Source organism: Gouania willdenowi, chromosome 10, assembly GCF_900634775.1.
Source record: "Gouania willdenowi chromosome 10, fGouWil2.1, whole genome shotgun sequence".
NCBI classification, from domain to species: domain Eukaryota; kingdom Metazoa; phylum Chordata; class Actinopteri; order Blenniiformes; family Gobiesocidae; genus Gouania; species Gouania willdenowi.
In genome coordinates, this window is record NC_041053.1 from 37,693,817 (window position 1) to 37,713,377 (window position 19,561).

The window sequence follows — 19,561 nt, forward strand, 5'->3', positions numbered from 1 at the left end:
CATGGGGTCACGACCCCAAGGTAGAAAAACCCTTAATTTAGTAAAGACATTTGTCAGACTAATAAAAAAAAAAGAATAAAAAAAAACAATGGTTCAAATACATATTCCCTTATGTTTATATTCTTAATAGGTAAAAAAACAAAAAAAATCAATTCTGAATATAGGGCACCGTGCTTTAAAAAAAAAAAAAAAAAAAAAAAAAAAAAACCTTCAAAACAAAAGCATAACATCTTTTTCAAGCTCAGGTAATAATCCACAACTCCCTGGAAAATGATTCCAAATTTTAGGTCCTCGCTGATGAGATGAGAACCTCAACCATGATTATAAACAATCCTAATGAAGCTCTTATTGTCTGAGGAACACGGTAAAGACTTTAGAGACAAATATGAGGGACAAGCTCCCAGTGAGCAGTAACTGGAGACACTGGTTTGGAGGAGGGTGAATGCAGTCTCTCTGTGTGGCCCCTCTTTGTCCTCCAGGAGCCCATACTTCACCCTGAGAGGGTCCCACTCCACAACTTCTTCACTCAGAGGGAACAGAGGAGCCCATTCAGGGCCAGTTCTGCAGCTTCCTCACAAGAAACTCCTGTGTGATAAGCCCCGCCCCTTCCTCCTTACCAAACCTCGAACATCAGATCCCTTTTTAAACCTTTTCTGGGTTTTTGGTCCAAAAAAAAAAAGAAACAGGAGAACACACAAACTGTATCATATCTAATCTGCTTTAAATAAACACCAAGAAGAAATCAAACAAAATGCTAATACCAGTGCTAACACACACAAAATCTCAGTTTTAAGTCCTTTTTTTTTTTTTAAAGCTGCTGGGGGCAATAACCAACTTTTTTTAAACACAAGTAAAGACACAGTGAAGGCCTCAAATCAATAAAATAAAAGTATTTCTTTCAAAAATAATGGGAGAATTTTCTCACAAAGGTTGAAATCACTGCTCACAAGTTTGTTATTGACTCCATCATAAACAATGGATTTGTTGACAAATGGTCACGTGACTTGAATTTTGAAAAACTTTCATGTATCGCATTGTGGGATTTGAAGTATTTCACCATTTCTCACGTATTCAATCTTTCCATACCTTTTAATGCAAATGCACGACATACTAATTTTGACGTCAGACTTCGTACTAGTACGTTAGTATGACACAGACATCATATAGAACTCAGTGCTTCCAGGTTAGGCATGAACATCATTGGTTGTGTCTCACCTTGCTGTTCCACGTTTCAGCCGTAGTCCGTGACGGGAAGTAAGGCTTGGGCGACAACAAAGGCACAGCTTTGGGTGAATGAGCTCGAGTGGAAACTGGCTCAGACGAGCGCGAGCGGATCTGAGGACGCTGCGTCAAGTCTTTGGGAAACTCCTCGATTCGAGCCTCCAGTATAGACATGAACTTTGGAGCCGGGGAAGACTGCTGACGCAGGTACCTTAAGGGCCCGTCTGGGTCCTCGTCGAAAGGGTCAGGGGTTGTCGGGGAGGAAGACAATGAGAGCGAGAGTGGGAAAGGGGATGTGGATAAGGATGGGTCGGCGGATACGCTGCGGTCCAACAGCTTGGGCAGCTGCAGGCGCTCCAGCACCGTCTCACTGATGGAGAAACGGTGAGCGTAGCGTTGGAGGATGGCAGACGCCTCCTCTGGAGTTCTAGCTTTTCTGTACTCTATCCTCAGCTCCTCCTCACGCCGCTCCCTGCAGAAAGGAATTCAATAATAAAAGATGTCATGGATTTATACTGTACGACAACATATTAGGACCACATGCATTTTTTTTTTGTTATTTCTATTTTTTTCACTTCTACTTTCTCTGCACATGCTGTCGAAGGACAACACTACAAGAAGTGCAATCTTTTATAGACAGCAATGTATGTTTTGTTATTGCAATTAAATAAATGAATTTATTTTATTGCATAATTGTGACCATCACTAACCCTCCCTAAGGAAGGATAATAAACACTTTACTATAGGGAGAATATAAAAAGACAGGGCAGTGTTACACCTAGGTGAAGGGGAAGGGAACAGGGAAGAGGGAGTCAAGGTAGGAAAATGGGCAGTGCTACATCTAGGTCAGTGGTGTAACGCGGCACACTGGTGTGCCATGAGGCAAGTCCAGGTGTGCCGTGAGATTTTGGAACAACCATACATTATTATTTAGTGTACTATAAAATCTACGTTAACGAAATCGGACTGAATCACGGAATCAATCAATGAAAATGGAATCTACTGTTGAACGCGGAAATGAACAGAATCGGCATTAAAAACACGAGGAAAAGGAACATTTTTTTTATTGGGATATGTTTCTGGGGACCGTTTATTAGGTGCACCGCCCACTCCCCTCCCATCCTGGCCGCTTCAAACAGCTCCTAAACCACCCGAAACCCCTAAACTGCCAAAAATCATCACTGACTCCTAAATACAGAGCCACCAGTGCCTGCCTAACGTTACTGTGTCTGTGAAGCTCCGCCCGTTTTTCGTGCATCGCTGCTCCATGAGAACATGAGCAGTTTCATGTTTAATTGTATAAACAGTGCAGTTGAACTTTAGCGAAAAGCTAACTGAAGCTATCAGCTATCACCTACTTGTCCTCTACGATCTCTCTGTAGGTCTTGACGCTCCTCCTCCTCTGAGACGTTCGATTGTCTCCTGTCATCAGCTGCTCCACCATCTTCCTCTCCTCCTCTTTTTTGATCAGATCCTGGGAAATGCTCCTCCTGCGGTTCTTCCATCGAGCCAAATCCTGACACCCAAATCAATTTGACTTAGCTAAATACCAGATACAAGAGTTTAAAGAGATCCTCAACTGTTTTCAGAAATGTGGCCTAAAATCTGTCCTTATTAGAAGATCTACGTCTAACAAAACTCATTATTTTGCACCATATTTGTTTTATTAACTTTGAAAGATGGGACTACTTTACCGTTTTAAAACCTGTGTTCTGCCATCTTGAAATCACATGATTGATGTTGTCACACAGCCCCAATGCCTGTAAACATCGCATTGTTTTCTATTGGAGTGAAACATTCAGCCTGTTTTTTAGTGACTTTTTCAGTCAAAATGACAATTTTAACTGCCTTTGTTTACTCTACAAAAAACAAAAAAAAGGAAAAGTTAAAGATGTCGATGTAAACCTGACTGTTGAAGGGACACAAACCCTGACGCTAGAAGTCCTTCAACAGTCCGTGATTTACTTGCTAACTTCAGCCACCAGAGAGTGTCAGCACACTGTTTAAGGGAGAGTAAAGGTTCCTTAGGAGAGCTCTTCTTCTCTGCTTCATGGTGATTATTTGGAGAAACTAAAAGCAGCACAAGTTGACATTTTGACCGAAAAAGCTGCGAAATGAATGAAAAGCAGACTGAATGCTTCACGACAATAGAAAACAATAGGATGTTTACAGGCAAATGGGGCTGTGTGATGTCATCAATCACGTGACTTTAAGATGGCGGAACACATGTAAAACGGTGAAGCTGTCAAATTTTTAAAAATTAATAAAATCAATATGGTGCAAAATAATGCACTTTGTTAGGCATATATCATCTAATAAGCACAATTCAAAGATTTTAGGCCACATTTGTCAAAACAGTGGAGGATCCCTTTAAAGATGACTAAATCACAGGGTATGTGATGAAATATACACTCGTAAAGTGAGAAACACGTGGTAAACAGAGCGATTCAAAGTCTGAGACGCTCACATCTTGCCAGTGATCTTCCTCCTCCTTCAGTCTGTTGTATTGGTTGTGCATCAGTTCATGGCGAACCTGACTGTGAGGATCTTCCTCACCGCGCATATCGATCATACTCACACTCCTGGGGAAAAGAGGGAGGAGAAAAACACCATCAGTGGCATTAAATGCAAAAAGACAGGAGGATTATCGATAAATCTGCGCTTTCTTTTACTTCAATTAAAAAATAAATCCTTCTTGTTTTGACAGATCTTGATTTATTTTCTCTTCTTTTAACTCTTTCTTCCACATTAAAAAAAAACAATGCACTGTTCAATCTTTATAAAGGCATAAGGTGAATGTACCTCTGGTTGGGAATCACTGGGTTAAATGATTGTATAAAGTGACACATGCACACAGAGTAATTCATGCATGTTTACTGTGCAAACCTCACAGCTTCCACTACAGAAGAATCAAACCGGCAGAAATGGTTTATCATCAATCACAGCCTAATGAACGACATTTATTTTGGTTCAAGGAAATAATCCACGTGTCAAACTCAGGGTCCGAGGGCCAAATCCGGCCCTTTAGGGGCTTACATGTGGGCCACAGGATTATAGGTAACAATTGAAGATAAAACATTAATAGTCTAAAATACCAAATATCTCAGTTGTAGGTACCTCAGTCATTCTAAATTCACCAATTCAAAGAATTTTCCACAAAAATCCTCTAAATAACACCAACATTGGTCACAAAATCAAAGATTTTTTAAGTGAAGCTCTTGCAGGATAATTTATTACTTGGATAAAGCAGATGCCTTACATGCTGTATATTATCATTTATACATGAAAATGCAAACTCGAGCACAATAATGTGAAAATTCCTCTTTTTTTACCTCACAAATAAATGTGTTCCCCTTTAGATCAATCTGCTCTGTATTTGAAAACGAGTTTAACAGTCCAGGATTAGTTAAATATTTATAAAATGTGGTGCACAAATGAATTCTATCCATGGAACATCCACCTTGTAACTCCTAGGATTTAGAAGATTTTGTTTGCTTCTGTTTCAGATACCACAGCACATTATCCATGCCTTGACAACTCACTGTTTTTTCATCAGCAAAAAACAAACGCACACAATAATCAAACATAACGCTGCTATTGATTCATACACAAAGATAAGCGTGTAGTTGTTCTCACTATGATGTCAGCAGAATTTAGACTGGTGCCTGTTTGGTGAATACAGATGTTGAGTATGAGACTAAACACAAGGGGGCAGTCAAAAATCATGGAACACGTGCCCTCTGCAAAACTGCAAACATCAACAATTGTTAGAAACAATATAAATTTCACAGAGCAAAGACTACAGAACTTTCATCTGATTTATGTTTTAAATAAATCTTCAACATAAATCATCAGCCCTGATTGTCAGACGTTCTCTTGCATTTTATTTTCAATTTATATTTAAAATCCATAAATTTTTTGTTCCACTTGTTTGTGTTTTTAGGGTCACGGGGGTCTGCTGGTGCCTATCTCCAGCTCTATATGGGCGTTGAACGGGGGTACACCCTGGAAACTTGGGTCCTTTCTGTGTGGAGTTTGCATGTTCTCCCCATGCTGCGTGGAATTTATTTAACAATTTACTGAAATTGAATTACACATTTCTAGGAAGGTGAATTATAAAGTTTTATGAATGTTTTTACGCTGTTTTAGAATGTGATATTCTTTATTGTACTAATGTTGATAGATTTTGTTTTCAGGGTGACTTTTAACAGCTGTCCAGGTATATTTCCTCTGGTATATTTACTGTAATGTTGATGAATGTAAAATATCCCTGTCAAATAAACAAAAAACAAAAACAAAAACAATATATATATATATATCTGGAAGCCTGTAGTTTGTATTCAAATAAAGTGCTGAACTATTGTCTGTAATGTTTTGGTTGGGATTTTAGTCCTGAAATCCAAGTAGGAAAACACAAAGCAGCTAAAATATTTCCATATAATGTCAACACAGCTGGATGTAGGCTCCTCTACGTGAAAAAAAAATGTTAAGTTTTTTTTTGTTCCAGCAATAAATCAGCGTTCTCCATTGTTGGGTGTGCAAAAGATATTTCAAAAACTGTGAAGATGATCAAGCCTCATGCATTGCTTTAACTCAACATTTTATCATATATCAGGCTCAGGTCACGTGCTTGCAGTTCTTCATTCCAAAGCATCACATGTAGGATGATAAAATCCTGACTTAGTAAATGCAGCAGCAGACGCTGGGCTAATGTTAGACTGTGTGTTAGACTGGATGCAGCTCACTTTGTAGGATTGCTCTCCAGCCAAGACGCATCATTGCTTTCACTCAGCGCTCTTCCTTTCCACTGACCCACGTCTGCTGTTAGGATTGAGGCGGTTGCCGCGGCAACGGGAGGAGGAAGGAAGCCGACGGGTGTGGAGTTGGTGAGGTGTTGGGGTGAGGTTTGACAGCTCAGCATATTATCCACTGCTGTTTTCTCCTGGTTTGTCACAGGTGTGACGGTCGCCGAGGGGTGGAAGAGTTCCTCTGAGCACGAGCGAGACGCGGCGCTGTGGAGAGGAAAGCAGACTAAACCGTGTTGCTGCCTGGTTATCATCTCACATACACAGACAGCATTCCTCTGCAGGAGTCCAATGGCTACAGAAAAGAATAGTGCATGATTACTTAGTCCCTCACAAAAGACGGGCTGATATCCGACACTCTCATCCTGTGATGAACAGTGACTTTTAGGGAGGCTTTTATTGGACTGTTAATTCCCAGGATGCTCTGCAGGGAGGAAGAAATGGAGCGGCTGCTGCCAGCGAACACACCCGGCTCCAGTCCAGTCCCAGACTTAGATTCAGGGTCAGCAGAGGAAAAGCTTCATTTCCTTCCATCCTGAGGCTGGGTCATACGTTCAAGTCTGCTGCACAAGTGTGTGTGTGCTACTTTGTGAGCATGTGCATGTTTATTTAAGTCAGTATTATGCTGATTAAAAAGAGTTGCCTGTGCATCTATATTTAATATTATAAAAGATTAGTAAACAATGTGTTTTTTTACCTGTTGCCTTTGGGCACGTTGTAGGTTTAAATCCTGATTGATTCTAATGATAAACTAGTGATCATTCCTCAATGTTTGCTACCTATAGTCTTAGTATTATAAGAGAAAATAAAGTGAGATGGCTACAATGATAGATTTAAACTCTAATTAGCAAAGTCTTAAAGACATTTTAACAGAAGTCAAGTCCTCCTATTCAATCAAAAAAAAAAATATCCATTGAAAAAAGTGTTTTTTGCACAAACTGAGCATGTTTTGTTTTGAAACTTAAAAATTTCACATCTGTTGGCAGCATAAACCCACAAAAAAAGATCTAAAATTCCATCCAAACCCCATCGTCTGTCCCTAAAACAGAGAAAGTGTCTAACTCCAGAGAATGCAGCCCCTAATTATGAATAAAACACCAGTACAGCCATTGACTGGATTAGGGTTGAACTACAGACTTTCACCGACATTTTCGGGTTCACACAAAACCAACTCTCACTAACCACTTTATTATGTACACTTGATCAACTGCTCAACTTTAGCAAAATGCAAGAATTCAATAAAGAAACCAGCCTTATTAATAAAAGCATCCCTTTGTGCACTATGAATTAGTTGTATTAATTTTTAATTAATAAGGATAATATTTATGGTCATTAAGTGCTGATGAATGATAAGAATAATGATGAAGAGAATAATATAACTAGCTATTTTACAATATTAAATATAATGATGTTACAGACAAAAATGATGGTAGCAATAAAATGAATGATAACGTGACGATATAAAACACAGGTAGAAAAATGTGAGTTCATTTTGAATAAGGTGCAGGGACTAAATACATTTAAAATTAATTCTGCTCTTTTCAGGGGCAGTTAGACAATTTCGGTTGCATTTTTGGTTGTTCTTTTTTCCTTTTGGATTTAAAATTGTTGGTTTATGTCTGAAAGAAACATTAACATAAACATTAACAACATTCCCAAGTAAGTCTGGGGATAATTTGGACTCGGTGGATCATTGATTTCGAGTTCATAAGTTGCACAGAGTTCAGATTTTAAGATTCCAAATGCAGACTTTAGCCTATACATTTTCTTAACTTCTCTAAATATGTTAAACATTCCCAGCAAAATTATTTGTCTTCTTTTGAATAATGTGTTAAGTTTTAATGTATCATTTCCCGACATGTTTCTACTGACAACTGCCAGTCTTCAGGAGATCAAAGTGGATTTTCTGAGGAACAGTTGTCTGAATAAATTAAACATTAACATATTATGTTAAACTTTCACTTTCACAAGATGTTTCCCTGCAGCCACTGCCAACATAACTCCACCCAGAGGAAGCAGCACTGTTTAGCAGGACGTCAGCCTGGTGGCCATAACTTGTTTAAAATAGGGCTAGTGATGATGCATAATAATGCAGAAAAAAACGAGACATGAAGTGAAAACCTTTGGCCAGTTGTGACTGTAGGATGAGTGGTGGTTTCCCTGGGTGTCTCTGTCTGAGGAAGGGGGAGGAGCTTATAAGGCAAAGGCTCAATGATCCTCCTCCTCACACCCAGCACATGATGCTCCCCTTCATCCTTTAAACCCTGGTTGGTCTTTAGAATCTGTACAAAGGACGGGGTGGGGGACGGACTGCAGGACCTCTCTGCTGGGATGTCTAAACTAGAGGTTTGGTCATGTGGACTGATGTGTCACATCCAAAAAGAGTGGAAACATGGGAACACATCAAGGTACAGTGACGAGGATAATCACAGGAGGATGGGCGTGAACGTGGGGCGGGGGTTAAAATCAATAGGTGGGAAAAACAAAAGGTGTAAAGTGGAGGATGGAAATGGAAGAGAAAGTAAAATCAGAACATGCATTATCATCTCCTAGAAAATATGACATAATACTGAATTATTCTGAAGGAAAATCAAAGCTCTCAGTGACCTTTGATGTTTTGGTACTATCGCTTTCATCCAAATTAAACTGCATTCATGTGACTTTTGGTGAATTATTATTAGAATAGTTTTTGCAGCAGCATGAACAAATATGCAGAAGTAAATCTAACACACTGACGTCCAAACAAACCAAACCAAACTGATGCTTCAGCTGCTTTTCTGACCGAGTAGCAAATCTAGCGTCTCAAGAGTCAAAGCCAGACAAAACACAACATCAGGTTTACGCCCATCTGTCTCATACAAAGAATGAGAATCCTTTGAGTTCTCTTTTATTAGTAAAAAAAAAAAAAAAAGGGTTATTTTGGAATAAGCTGAGCAGTAGACTCAGTGGCAACCTATTAAGAAAGTCTTCAATCATTCTAAACAGGACTAGCAAGTAAAAACCATGATGTGATTAATGAAAACTGTTAATTTACAAAAACTTGGAGATACCATATCAAATTGTATTTAGAAATAACTAATTTAAGAGTCTTATGTTGGTGGCATTTTTTAACTATTTAATTAATTCCAATTCTTTGATAATAAATCAATAATCTACACAACCTGTGTCACATTAATGCAAATTATTAAGTCAATTTTTAAATGCTATGCATGTTTTATTTGAATTACTTTGTAGCTTTAATCCACAATTGATTTTCTTCAGTGTCTAATCAAGACTGCACTAGTGTTTTATGCATTAGCAAATTGATAAAAATTCAGTTATTTACACAATAAACCTCATCAGAATTGTGCAAATTCCTTAAAAATCTAAGATTAATTAAAGTAACACCTTTGATACACCAAAGGATCAAAATATTTCTGTATTTTTTACTAACCTGACATTTTACCAAAAGCTCTTTATCACCATCAAATATCTAATTTAAGCATGTCATGCAAAGTTTGGCAGAAATTGTGTTTAAATCAGGTCAATTTTGGGTTTTGTCATAAACATACAGTACGTCTACAATTACTGACAGACATTTTATAATTATGACTTAGAATCTAATAACAATGACAGAGACTTAATCTATTAAGTATTACAGGATTCAGATGTACATGGTTACTGACAGTGTTTCACACTCACCTAATAGGCCTGTCTCCCCCTACAGGTGAGGTGGCCGTACTGCAGCTCTTGCGTCCCCCTTCCTCCTTGTCCCCCTTTTTGCGAAGCGGCGTGGGCACGTAACCACTCTGGTTGCTCTTGTTGGGCAGGTACTGGTTGAAGGGCATGGCCGTCTTCAGCTCAGTGACGGACGTCCGTCGCGCCAACATGTCGTCCTTACGAACATCCGGCATCTTTCTGTTAGGGGGGCCGTCAGACTCTGAGTCACTGCCGTTGCCTGAGGGGGAGAAAGATGAAAATGATGGAGTTTAGTCCTGCTTTGAATCTATTTCACATTAGAATGAGTTATTTAACAGGTTTACTCAGTGGTTACCAACCTGTTTTGGGGTCATGACCCCATTTTGTTATCAAAATTTCTGGCGACCCCAGAGACATTTTTTTTTCCTCCTAGAGTTACTTTTTGATCATGTTTGTGATATCGTGTTACGAATCGCCAGGATTAGAATACAAAGTGACGAGTGAAAAGATGCGCCAGCTCAGAAATGTTTATGCTATATTGTATTATTTCCCACCACAAATGTGGAAGGGGAATATAGGGTTGAGCTCCGTCCGTCCGTCTAAGTTAAAAGGGACAGTTTTTCTAAGAAACTGTTTAAGATAGGATAACCAAATTCGGTGTGTGTCTTCAGGGTATCAATATCTTGATGGAGTTAAAAAATGAGAAGCACGCAATTATTCTTTCCGGATTTATTGCCCTTGTTCCGTTTTTTTTTTTTTTTTAAACTCTGTTCAAGGTATCTTCAAAGGGGACAGCTTTGCTCAGAAACAGTTTGATATGATTACCAAATTTGGTGTGTGGCTTCAGGGAATCAATAGCTTGATGGAGTTCGAAAATGAGAAGTGCACAATTATTTGTTCCGGAGTTAATGCCCTTGTGCCATTTTTTTTACTCCAAGGTATCTTCAAACGGGACAGCTTTTCTTAGAAAATGTTTAAGATAGTTAGTAATTTTATATTCTGATGTGATAATATTTTCTTATGTATACATCCAAATTAGATTTAGGACATTTAGGAAAAGGTTGTGAGTTATAATGACGACCAATCTGGCGGGGGATGTTGATGACTATGTCTTCTTGTTTAAATTATATTTACCTACCTTTAGCATTAATATTGACCTAGGATTACGTTTAACATAACATTATCATTAGCCTAGCAATAGCATTAGCTGAGCATTAGCATTAATCCTAGCAATAACAGTAACATAGCAATAACATTAACCTAGCATTAACAAAGCAATATAATTTGCCTAGCATTTGCCTAGAATTAACATTGACATGGCATTAACAACCTAGAATTAGCTTAAAAATAGCATTAGCCTAGCAATAACAATAACAATAACCTAGCATTAGCATTACCCTATCATTAGCATTCACTTAGCATTAGTATTATCCTAGAAATAGCATTAACCTAGCATTAGCAATAACATTAACATAGCAATAGAATTAGCTAAAATTAACATTGACCTAGCATTAACCTAGCAATAGCAATACCTACCGATAACAATAACCTAGCATTAGCATTAACCTAGCATTAGCATTAACATTTACTGCTCTGTTTATTTTCTAGTATCCAATGTTGTCATTGTTTTTAATTTACGTACCCCTATTATTATTTGCGTACCCCACTTTGGGAACCTAGGCTCTACTACATGATGTCCTGATGTGATCCTCAATGAAGAGACTAACAAAATGAAAAATATGAGCTTCACGAGGGGTGTCACGTGTTTACGTTCCAATGGACGGGCACGTCCCAGTCCATCACTCAGATTGTAAACACTCTCCTAGAATAAATCCCACACCGTCAACCATCAGCCGACCATAAAAGCCTCAAGATGATGAGACTCACATGGACTTGTGAAGCCGTCTCTATCAATAGGCCTTTTCATTTTCATGTGGTCACAAAGACTGACGGATCAAGGACTAGAAAAGGCCCCGAGGAATCTGCACGTCTAAATATGAGTGGTTCAATTATGACTCTCAGCCCAACCAATGGAAACACACACAAGTGGTTCTACCGTCGAACCCGGTCTATCTTTAAGGAGAAACATGTGTTTTTGCTCGCTCGGCACATATGGTAACACTGGAGGGACATTTATCAGGATCAGAGCCAAACTGTACCAGGGATTAAACCAGAAGCTCCATTTAATTCTCTTTGAAACACAAAGCTTTTAAAACAAGCAGCGAAAGCTCCAATTAAACATTAAGACATAAACACATGTAACTACTAAAGTCAACAGGCCAAAGCAGGGGTTCTTAACCTTGGGGTCAGGACCCCTATTGGGGCCGCGAGACACTTGGGAGGGGGTCACCAGATACCTTCAAGAAATTAAGAATATTTTTTGGAACAATTTGAGCCCATTTTTGCTTATTTTTACCCTTTTCCTGTAACTACACCAAATTTGCAATATTTTAACCTATTTTCATCACTTTTTCTTGCCATATTTTTGCTCCTTTTAATGCATTTTTGCTACATTACTCCCATTTCTGCCACTTCAGCAAAATTTAATGCACATTTTTTTCACTTTCAAGACATTTTCAATACTTTTGTCACTTTCAACCTCTTCATCACCTCTTTTTTTTGCCAATTTAACCAGATTCATGATTTATCATGCCTATTATTTGCCAGTTTAAACTAATTGTTCCAATATTGACACTAATTAGAACCTTTTTTATTGTCTGTTTTTGACCACTCTAATTTGCAACTTTTTAACCAATTTCTGTGGTTTTTAAAATCCCATTTTACCACTTTTTCCACCATTTTTAGTCACTTTTAACCCATTTTATTTCTGTTTAAAACAAGGATTTACATCTTTAAGATGACTATATATTATCAGATAAATAAATAAATGTGGTTATCACAGATTCATCAAACAATGGATCAACATTTTTGCTGATTTTATGGATGGACCCCAAAAATCTCTCCCCTTTATTCCCCCTTATATATGACCCTGTCTCCACATGACTGTTCTTCACTGTTCATGTGTGTGTTCAACCACCTTTATTTTGGCCATTACAGGCTGAAAAGTTTGAGAACCACGGAATAACAATCCAAAAAGTAGAAATATATAGTTTGGAAGTGTTTCCAGATAAAATAGGAAGATTTATTATGTAACATCTGCTGAGTCAACAGGGATAGGCTTCATTAACTCCTTCAGGTTAAGATTTACCGTCCAAAACTGTTCCAACAACTGCAAAAAAAAGCAGCCTTAGGTATAACTGAGCACAACAGCTTCAAACAAGCTCAAATTCCTTAATTCAGTTCTAAACCGGACCAAGTGCAAGAAACCGTCAAACCATTAATCACTGCAGATAGATGGAGCTGGATTTGCAAACCCAGTAAACAAACTGTCTTTGCACTGGGTTGGTTTCTCTGGTAAACTCCAGAGGTCTGTGCCTCGAGAGCTACAGTACTGCATGTTTTTAAAAAAAGATGTAATGCACTAACACAATCAGGCTCTGCAGAAGTCCTGAAAATAAGATGATCGCCACATTCAGAAAAGAAGAAATGAAAGGCAACTCGGTTGAACTCGGCATTTCTGAGTTCAACCGAGTTCACCGACATCACGTTAAAATATCTCAAACATGGCTGACCGCTATAATATTTTTTCTCCCAGGGATAAAAATTAAACTCTCACCTTGTCCTCGTTTTCAACTCTGAATAGAGGAAAAGCTTTGTTTAAACAGGGAAAGCAGGAAAAACGTGGTGTCAGGTTTGTTTTAATATTAATAAATGGTTTCTTTTGTCAACGCTGCTCTCAAAGGTCCCGCTGATTGTATGGAAACAATTGTTCCTTCTGTTCTCACTCCAAGGATCAAGAGAAATCTTTAAACGGTGCAGAATTCATAGTAATCAACAGGTGAGCACATTTTTGTCAAAATGACCACAAAATCAGTCAAATATTCTAAGTCTTTTTGTTGTTGGTTTTTGTATTTTTCACTTCTTTTGTGCATTTTTGTAGGCGTTTTTTGTAGCTTTCTTGTCTATTTTTATAGTAATTTTCTTTTTTGGAATCAATTTGCTGTTTTTTTTGTACATTTCTTTGTCATTTGGTATATTTGTTGTTTTTTTAATCGTTTGTGTTTTTGGAGTCATTTTTGTGTATATACAGTATGTCATTTTATGTAATTGTGGTTTTGTGTTTTTCACTTAATCTGTGCTTTTTGATGTTTTTTTACATATTTATGTTGTCTTTGTGTTTTGGTGTCATTTTGTGGTTGATATGTATATTTTTCACTCATTTGTGTGTTTTTAATGCCTTCTCATGTATTTTTGTTGTCATTTTCTTTTTTGAAGTAAATTTTCTGTCATTTGGTAAATTTTGCTTTCATTTTGTTTTTTGTTTTTGTGTTTATGGGGTCACTTTTGTGTTTATATGCTGTCGTTTTGTTGTCGTCATCGGGCCACACAAAATTAGAGCACAGGCCGCATGTGGCTCCTGGGCCACCATTTGCTTACCTCTGGAGCAGTTGAATTTCTCGATCAGAAAAGCTTTTATTGAGCCACAAATTCAATGTTGTCTGAAATCCTTAATGTGTGCCTTGAATCTTTAACAGATATAAAGTCTTTGGATGTGGGCGTGTGTGAGTGGAAGCAGCTTGAACGTGTGACTAATCCTCTGTCGGTTTCACGTGTCAGTGAGGAGGTGGATTAATAAAACCACAGCAGCTTCAACTCATGTCATCATGATGTTGCTTTTTTTGCTGTTTGTATGTGTTCATACATTCATTCTTTCATTTGTTTGTTAACTGGGAGAAAACTAAAGCAAACAAAGGAGTGACATAGAAACTTAACACCCACACCAAGTTATTTTGAGTATTTCCCTGTCATTTCGTGTTTTTAAAGTAGTTTTTGAAGTCATTTTATGTTTATTTGTATAGTTTGCTCGAATTCTGTGTTTTTTGCAGTTTTATGTGTGTTACGAGTTATTTTGTGTATATTTTCTTGTAATTTTTCCGTGTTTTTGAAGTAAATGTATGTATTTTTTCTTGTAAGTTTTCTGTGTTTTTGGAGTACAATTGTGTCATTATATTTTTCACCAATTCTGTGTTCTTTTTGCCATATTTTTCATGTTACGAGTCATTTTGTGTATTTTTGTTGTCTTTTTCTATATTTTTCACCAATTTTTCCACGTTTTCTTTGCCATATTTTGCGTGTTATGACACAATTTGTATAATTTTTCTTGTCATCTTGTGCACTATTGCTGTTATGTGAATTATTCTGTATTTTTCTTGTCTATTTGTAATTTTTTCTCAATTTCTGTGTTCTTTTCAGTTTTTTGTGCATGTTATCAGTTCATTTTTGCCAATTTTTTGGGAGTCATTTTTGTGTATTTTTCTTGCCTATTTTCTAAATGTGTCACTAGCTCTTTTGCCATCCTTTGTGGGTTATGAGTCGTTTTGTGTAGTTGTACTTATCATTATTGTAGTCATTTTGTGTATTTTTGCAGTTTTGTGAATTTTCCTTATATTTTGTTTGTTTACTTCAGGGACTGAACAAAACTAGACAGATGGCCACATGTGGCCCCCGGGCCGCCAGTTGCCCATAGCTGTCAGAGACCCACGTTGCAGTTAATAACCATTAGAAAAACAAAATATCCTCATGCAAACCACTGCCTCATCTACACACCATTGTTTCCTCCCTCTGAAGTGTTTTCATTTCTCTCAGTTCACACTTGAATAGATCATTAAAACAGCCGTAACCACTAACCAATCACAGTCGCTTTACGTCAATATCATTAACCGTGAAGGAAATTAGGTGCTTTATGAATACTTTATGTCTGAAGACACAATGGATACTGTGAACTTATGAATTTCCCAAAGGAAATCTATTCAGTTTTGAATCGACTGCTCACACTTTGTGACTCAAAGTGTCCGTAGCATCAACAGATGTGAAAAAAAGCCCCATATGCTGATACAATCAACCAAAGAGGGATGAACACCTATCCAAAAAGCGAACAATGAACTATTCATATAAGAATAATTGTGTTCCTAAATATAATGCCCAATACTGAATCTTTAATTTTCCCAAGATGTACAGTATGCCTCTGAATAAAATTAAACTGCCATAAAAGTGAACTAATTCAGGCAATATCACTCTGTGATATCCAGAGTTATTTTAGTTAACTAAAATGAAAACTAAAAGTAAAAAAAAAAACATTCTTGTTAACTGAAATAAAAATAAAAACAATAACCAACTGAAACTGTATTGTGTTTTTACAAAACTAACTGAAACAAACTTAAATTACAGCCATAAAATCCTCTGTTTTTGTCTTTGTCAATTTATTTTATTTGTCAGCTTGTTAGGTTGATGGATGGATGGATGGATGGATGGACTGATGGATAGATGGATGGATAGATGGATGACTCAGTCAATGTGTGACTTGTAGTGGAAGCTGCACACTAAACTAACCTCAGAAACAGTTTAACACACATTTTGTACTTTTTGTATGTTTTGTGGAAAACTGTAAATTAGTCTTTCATATTAATTTTTGTATTTATTTTTTTCTATATGTTCTGACGAATGTTATGAATATTACATTCGACTAATAACCTAATTTATAAAAAAAATTTGTCAAAAATCAATACTAAACAAAAACTAAGCATTTTCAAAAAAAAAAAAAAAAAAAAAAACCTTAATAAAAACTAATAATATAAAAACAATAAAAAGACAAAACAAAATAAGAACTAAGAATTAATGGAACAATCCAAAACTAATTGTACTGTGCAGTAAACACAAGCAAGAAGGCAACATGAGTACACATTTTTTTTTAGAAATCTGAAATTGACACATGTTAATTAAGAATTTGGTCAGATTCTGGTATCAGCCCAACAAGACAAATTTAACCAAAACATGTACATTTTGACAGTTCGGCAGTTGTTAACTGTAATAATTGTCAGGGTAAAAAAAAAATAATATATATATATATATATATATATATATATATTTCTTGTCTTATCTATGAACAAAGTTCAGTAAAAGTATGTTTTTGCACACTGATATTTGTCAGACATTGTTGGAATTAATAAATGTAGGATATAAAAACAAAAAATAAAGTGGAATGCCACACATTAAAGACATAAATCACCTTGTGGAACTAAAAGCCACGAGGAGCATTGGACTGTATGTGTGTGTGTGGCTTCATTCTCACCATCGCTGTTGCCAGGGGCGACCGGGACGTCCGGCGACGGCGTGTGTGGTGAGCGTGATCCGAAGGAGTCCAGGCTGTCCAATGAGTCCTCTCGTCCGTGGCGTGGAGGAGAAAGAGAGTCGCTGCGTTCTGAGTCCCAGCAGTCGATATAGCCGCTGTCTCTGATGCTGCGCTGAGGACTCTCTGCCTCCTCAGCCTCCTGACGTCATGTAAACAACAACATCATGTCATAAACAAAGAGGAAAAGCAGCTGAAAGCACCACACTTAGTTCACTGAAGGAGTTTCCTTTGAACTGAATCCTCCTATCTTTGCTTTCAGGCCTTTAATCTTGGATGATTCAACCTCCCACATTTATTTATCCAACTGCATTTTTATTTATCCTCCTCTTCCTCCTCCCCACATCTCTCCCTATTAATCTCTCTTCACCTCGCTGAACCCTCCCCATGTCTCCGTTTATCGATGAAATGTGTCTTAGGACTAATGGAAGGTGGGGACAGGCCTTTCCTGTCAACAAAACCACTTCCTGTTCCTGACTGTGTCGTTTTCAAACTCACAACACCATTGTCAAAGTTTTACATCCTTTAAGATACTTTCAGTTGCAGAAATATTTACCTTGATTTGTTGTTTTTCCTGAACAGATATGAGAGGAATTTGAACTTCAAATTAAAGTGACATGCACCCTTTACCCAGTCTTTTACACATGTCTATTTTGTTGTTTTTTGTGTGTTTTTTTATTGTCATTTTGTAAATGTTTTGTTTATTTTTCACTCATTTTGTACTTTTTTTGTTTTCTTGTGTATTTTTGTTGTCATTTTGTGTTTTAGAAGTCAATTTGCTGTCCTTTTGTCTGTTTTTTTGTTGTCTATTTAAATGTTTTTTGGAGTCATTTTTATGTATATTAGCTGTCGTTTTGTATGTTTATGCTGTCATTTTGTGATTGTTATGTGTATTTTTCACTTACCGTATTTGCATGTTTTTGTTGCTTTCTTGTGCATTTTTGTCTTCATTTTCTTTTTTGGAGTCAATTTCTTTGTCATTTGGTATATTTTGCTTTGCTTTCTTTAATCGTTTGTGTTTTTAGGAGTAATTTTATAGTGTATTTGCTGTTTTGTGTTTTTGTTGTCATTTAGTAAATTTTTTTCTCATTCTGTAATTTTTTCCCTCATTTTATGGTTTTTAATTTTGTCGTTTTGTGTGTTTACTTTCGGGGCCACACCTAATAGAGTCAGGGTCTCATGTGGCTCCTGGGCCACCTTTTGCCCACATCTGGTCCAGTTGAATTGCCCCTACAGAAAAGCTTTCATTGAGCCACAGATTAAATGTCATCTGTAATCCTTTGAGGTGATGCTCACATCTTAAGTTAGTCTTCTTTTCTAACAGGACAATGTAGGGATGGATGAATGGAGGCTTTAATAAAACAAGCTGCATTATCCAGTTCTTCAGCATCATTTTCTCACTGTTCTTTTATGAAGTGTGCACAGTCCATCTGGAAATCGTGGGATTTGCTGGCCTCACTTTTTACAAGACATGTGACATTGCTTTGTCCATCTGTCACATGTGAACATCTTGAATTGTACTTTTTTTTTTTATTTTAACGGATGAGAAAATGAGGGTGACATCATGGCTAACAGTGGCTGGTAAAGATACATCTAAGCCTTTAAGTGCTTGGATCAGGGAAGAAGAAAATAAACTCTTGAAAGGAAAGTCAAAAGTTAAAGCACATTGTCTGCACCCACAGTAATGACCTACAGTGGTTATTCTGTATTTATTACTCTAATGCGACTTAGCCAACCTTTCGCATCTGTAACAGCAGGCCCTCAAACTCCTTCAGGTTCAGCGTGGGCCCGTTGTAGGTGATGCAGCTGTTGGCAGCACGACCCAACCAGTAGATGGTGATTAAAACCTAGAACAAAGCAGGACAACAACATCTGATTAGGACTGAAATACTTCAGAAACAGAGCTGCAACATGAAATATCCTTTCCTTTGATGAAGAACTGTAGTCCAACAGAGCAGTGATAGGATTAATAGGACATGTTCATGGGGAGAAATTTGTCTCAAAAATATTCACAAATATGTCCACAATATTCACATGTATTTTGTGAGATTTTCACATGTACTTTTTTCAGATCCACAAATACATCCATGATTTTCACGTGTTTTTCAGAGAGTACAATCGACGATTTACACATGATAATTCATGATAAATACACACAAATTGTAAAAGGCACTGTGGATATAACTGTGGATCTGAAAAACACATGTAAAAATATAAAACACACATGTGAAAATTGTGGACATACTGTATTTGTGAATATATTTGAGACAAATCTCTCCCCATATATATGTTTGATATGAAAAACAGATCAGAATATCAACTTGAGTTTTCTTAAAAAGAACCCACAATGAAATAAACTAAGTATTATATAACAACAACAACAAGCAGCTGTTTGTGGGGTGTTCTAATCACCAGATTTGTAGTTACCCACTCTTTAAAACTTTGTCTGGTGGGAAAAAGAGAAAATTGACTTTACGCTGGATCAAAAAATGTCAATGTCTAAGAAATCTTTACGTTTTCTTTGGTTTATTCCAGTACATATCGCTGACAACTAGGCGTTTCCTCGTATCATTCGAGGTTTCAGGTTAAAAAAAATGATTTACCTTCCCGG

The 19,561-nt window shown here is 37.1% G+C and overlaps 1 protein-coding gene across 8 annotated transcripts in view; it reads right to left on the bottom strand.

Annotated features, from left to right (window-relative positions):
* LOC114470896 (LIM and calponin homology domains-containing protein 1-like) overlaps positions 1 to 19,561 on the bottom strand; it is a 94,298-nt gene that overhangs the window by 17,996 nt on the left and 56,741 nt on the right. For 7 of the 8 annotated variants that reach the window (XM_028459282.1, XM_028459284.1, XM_028459281.1 and 4 more), the window contains 7 exons: positions 18,687 to 18,797; positions 16,894 to 17,092; positions 9,708 to 9,963; positions 5,967 to 6,233; positions 3,689 to 3,803; positions 2,580 to 2,737; positions 1,216 to 1,693 (listed from right to left, as the gene is read on the bottom strand). In XM_028459282.1, coding sequence (XP_028315083.1) covers positions 1,216 to 1,693; positions 2,580 to 2,737; positions 3,689 to 3,803; positions 5,967 to 6,233; positions 9,708 to 9,963; positions 16,894 to 17,092; positions 18,687 to 18,797 — 1,584 coding nt within the window. The remainder of the gene's footprint in view (positions 1 to 1,215; positions 1,694 to 2,579; positions 2,738 to 3,688; positions 3,804 to 5,966; positions 6,234 to 9,707; positions 9,964 to 16,893; positions 17,093 to 18,686; positions 18,798 to 19,561) is intronic. The other variant, XM_028459285.1, reaches the window with a different exon arrangement.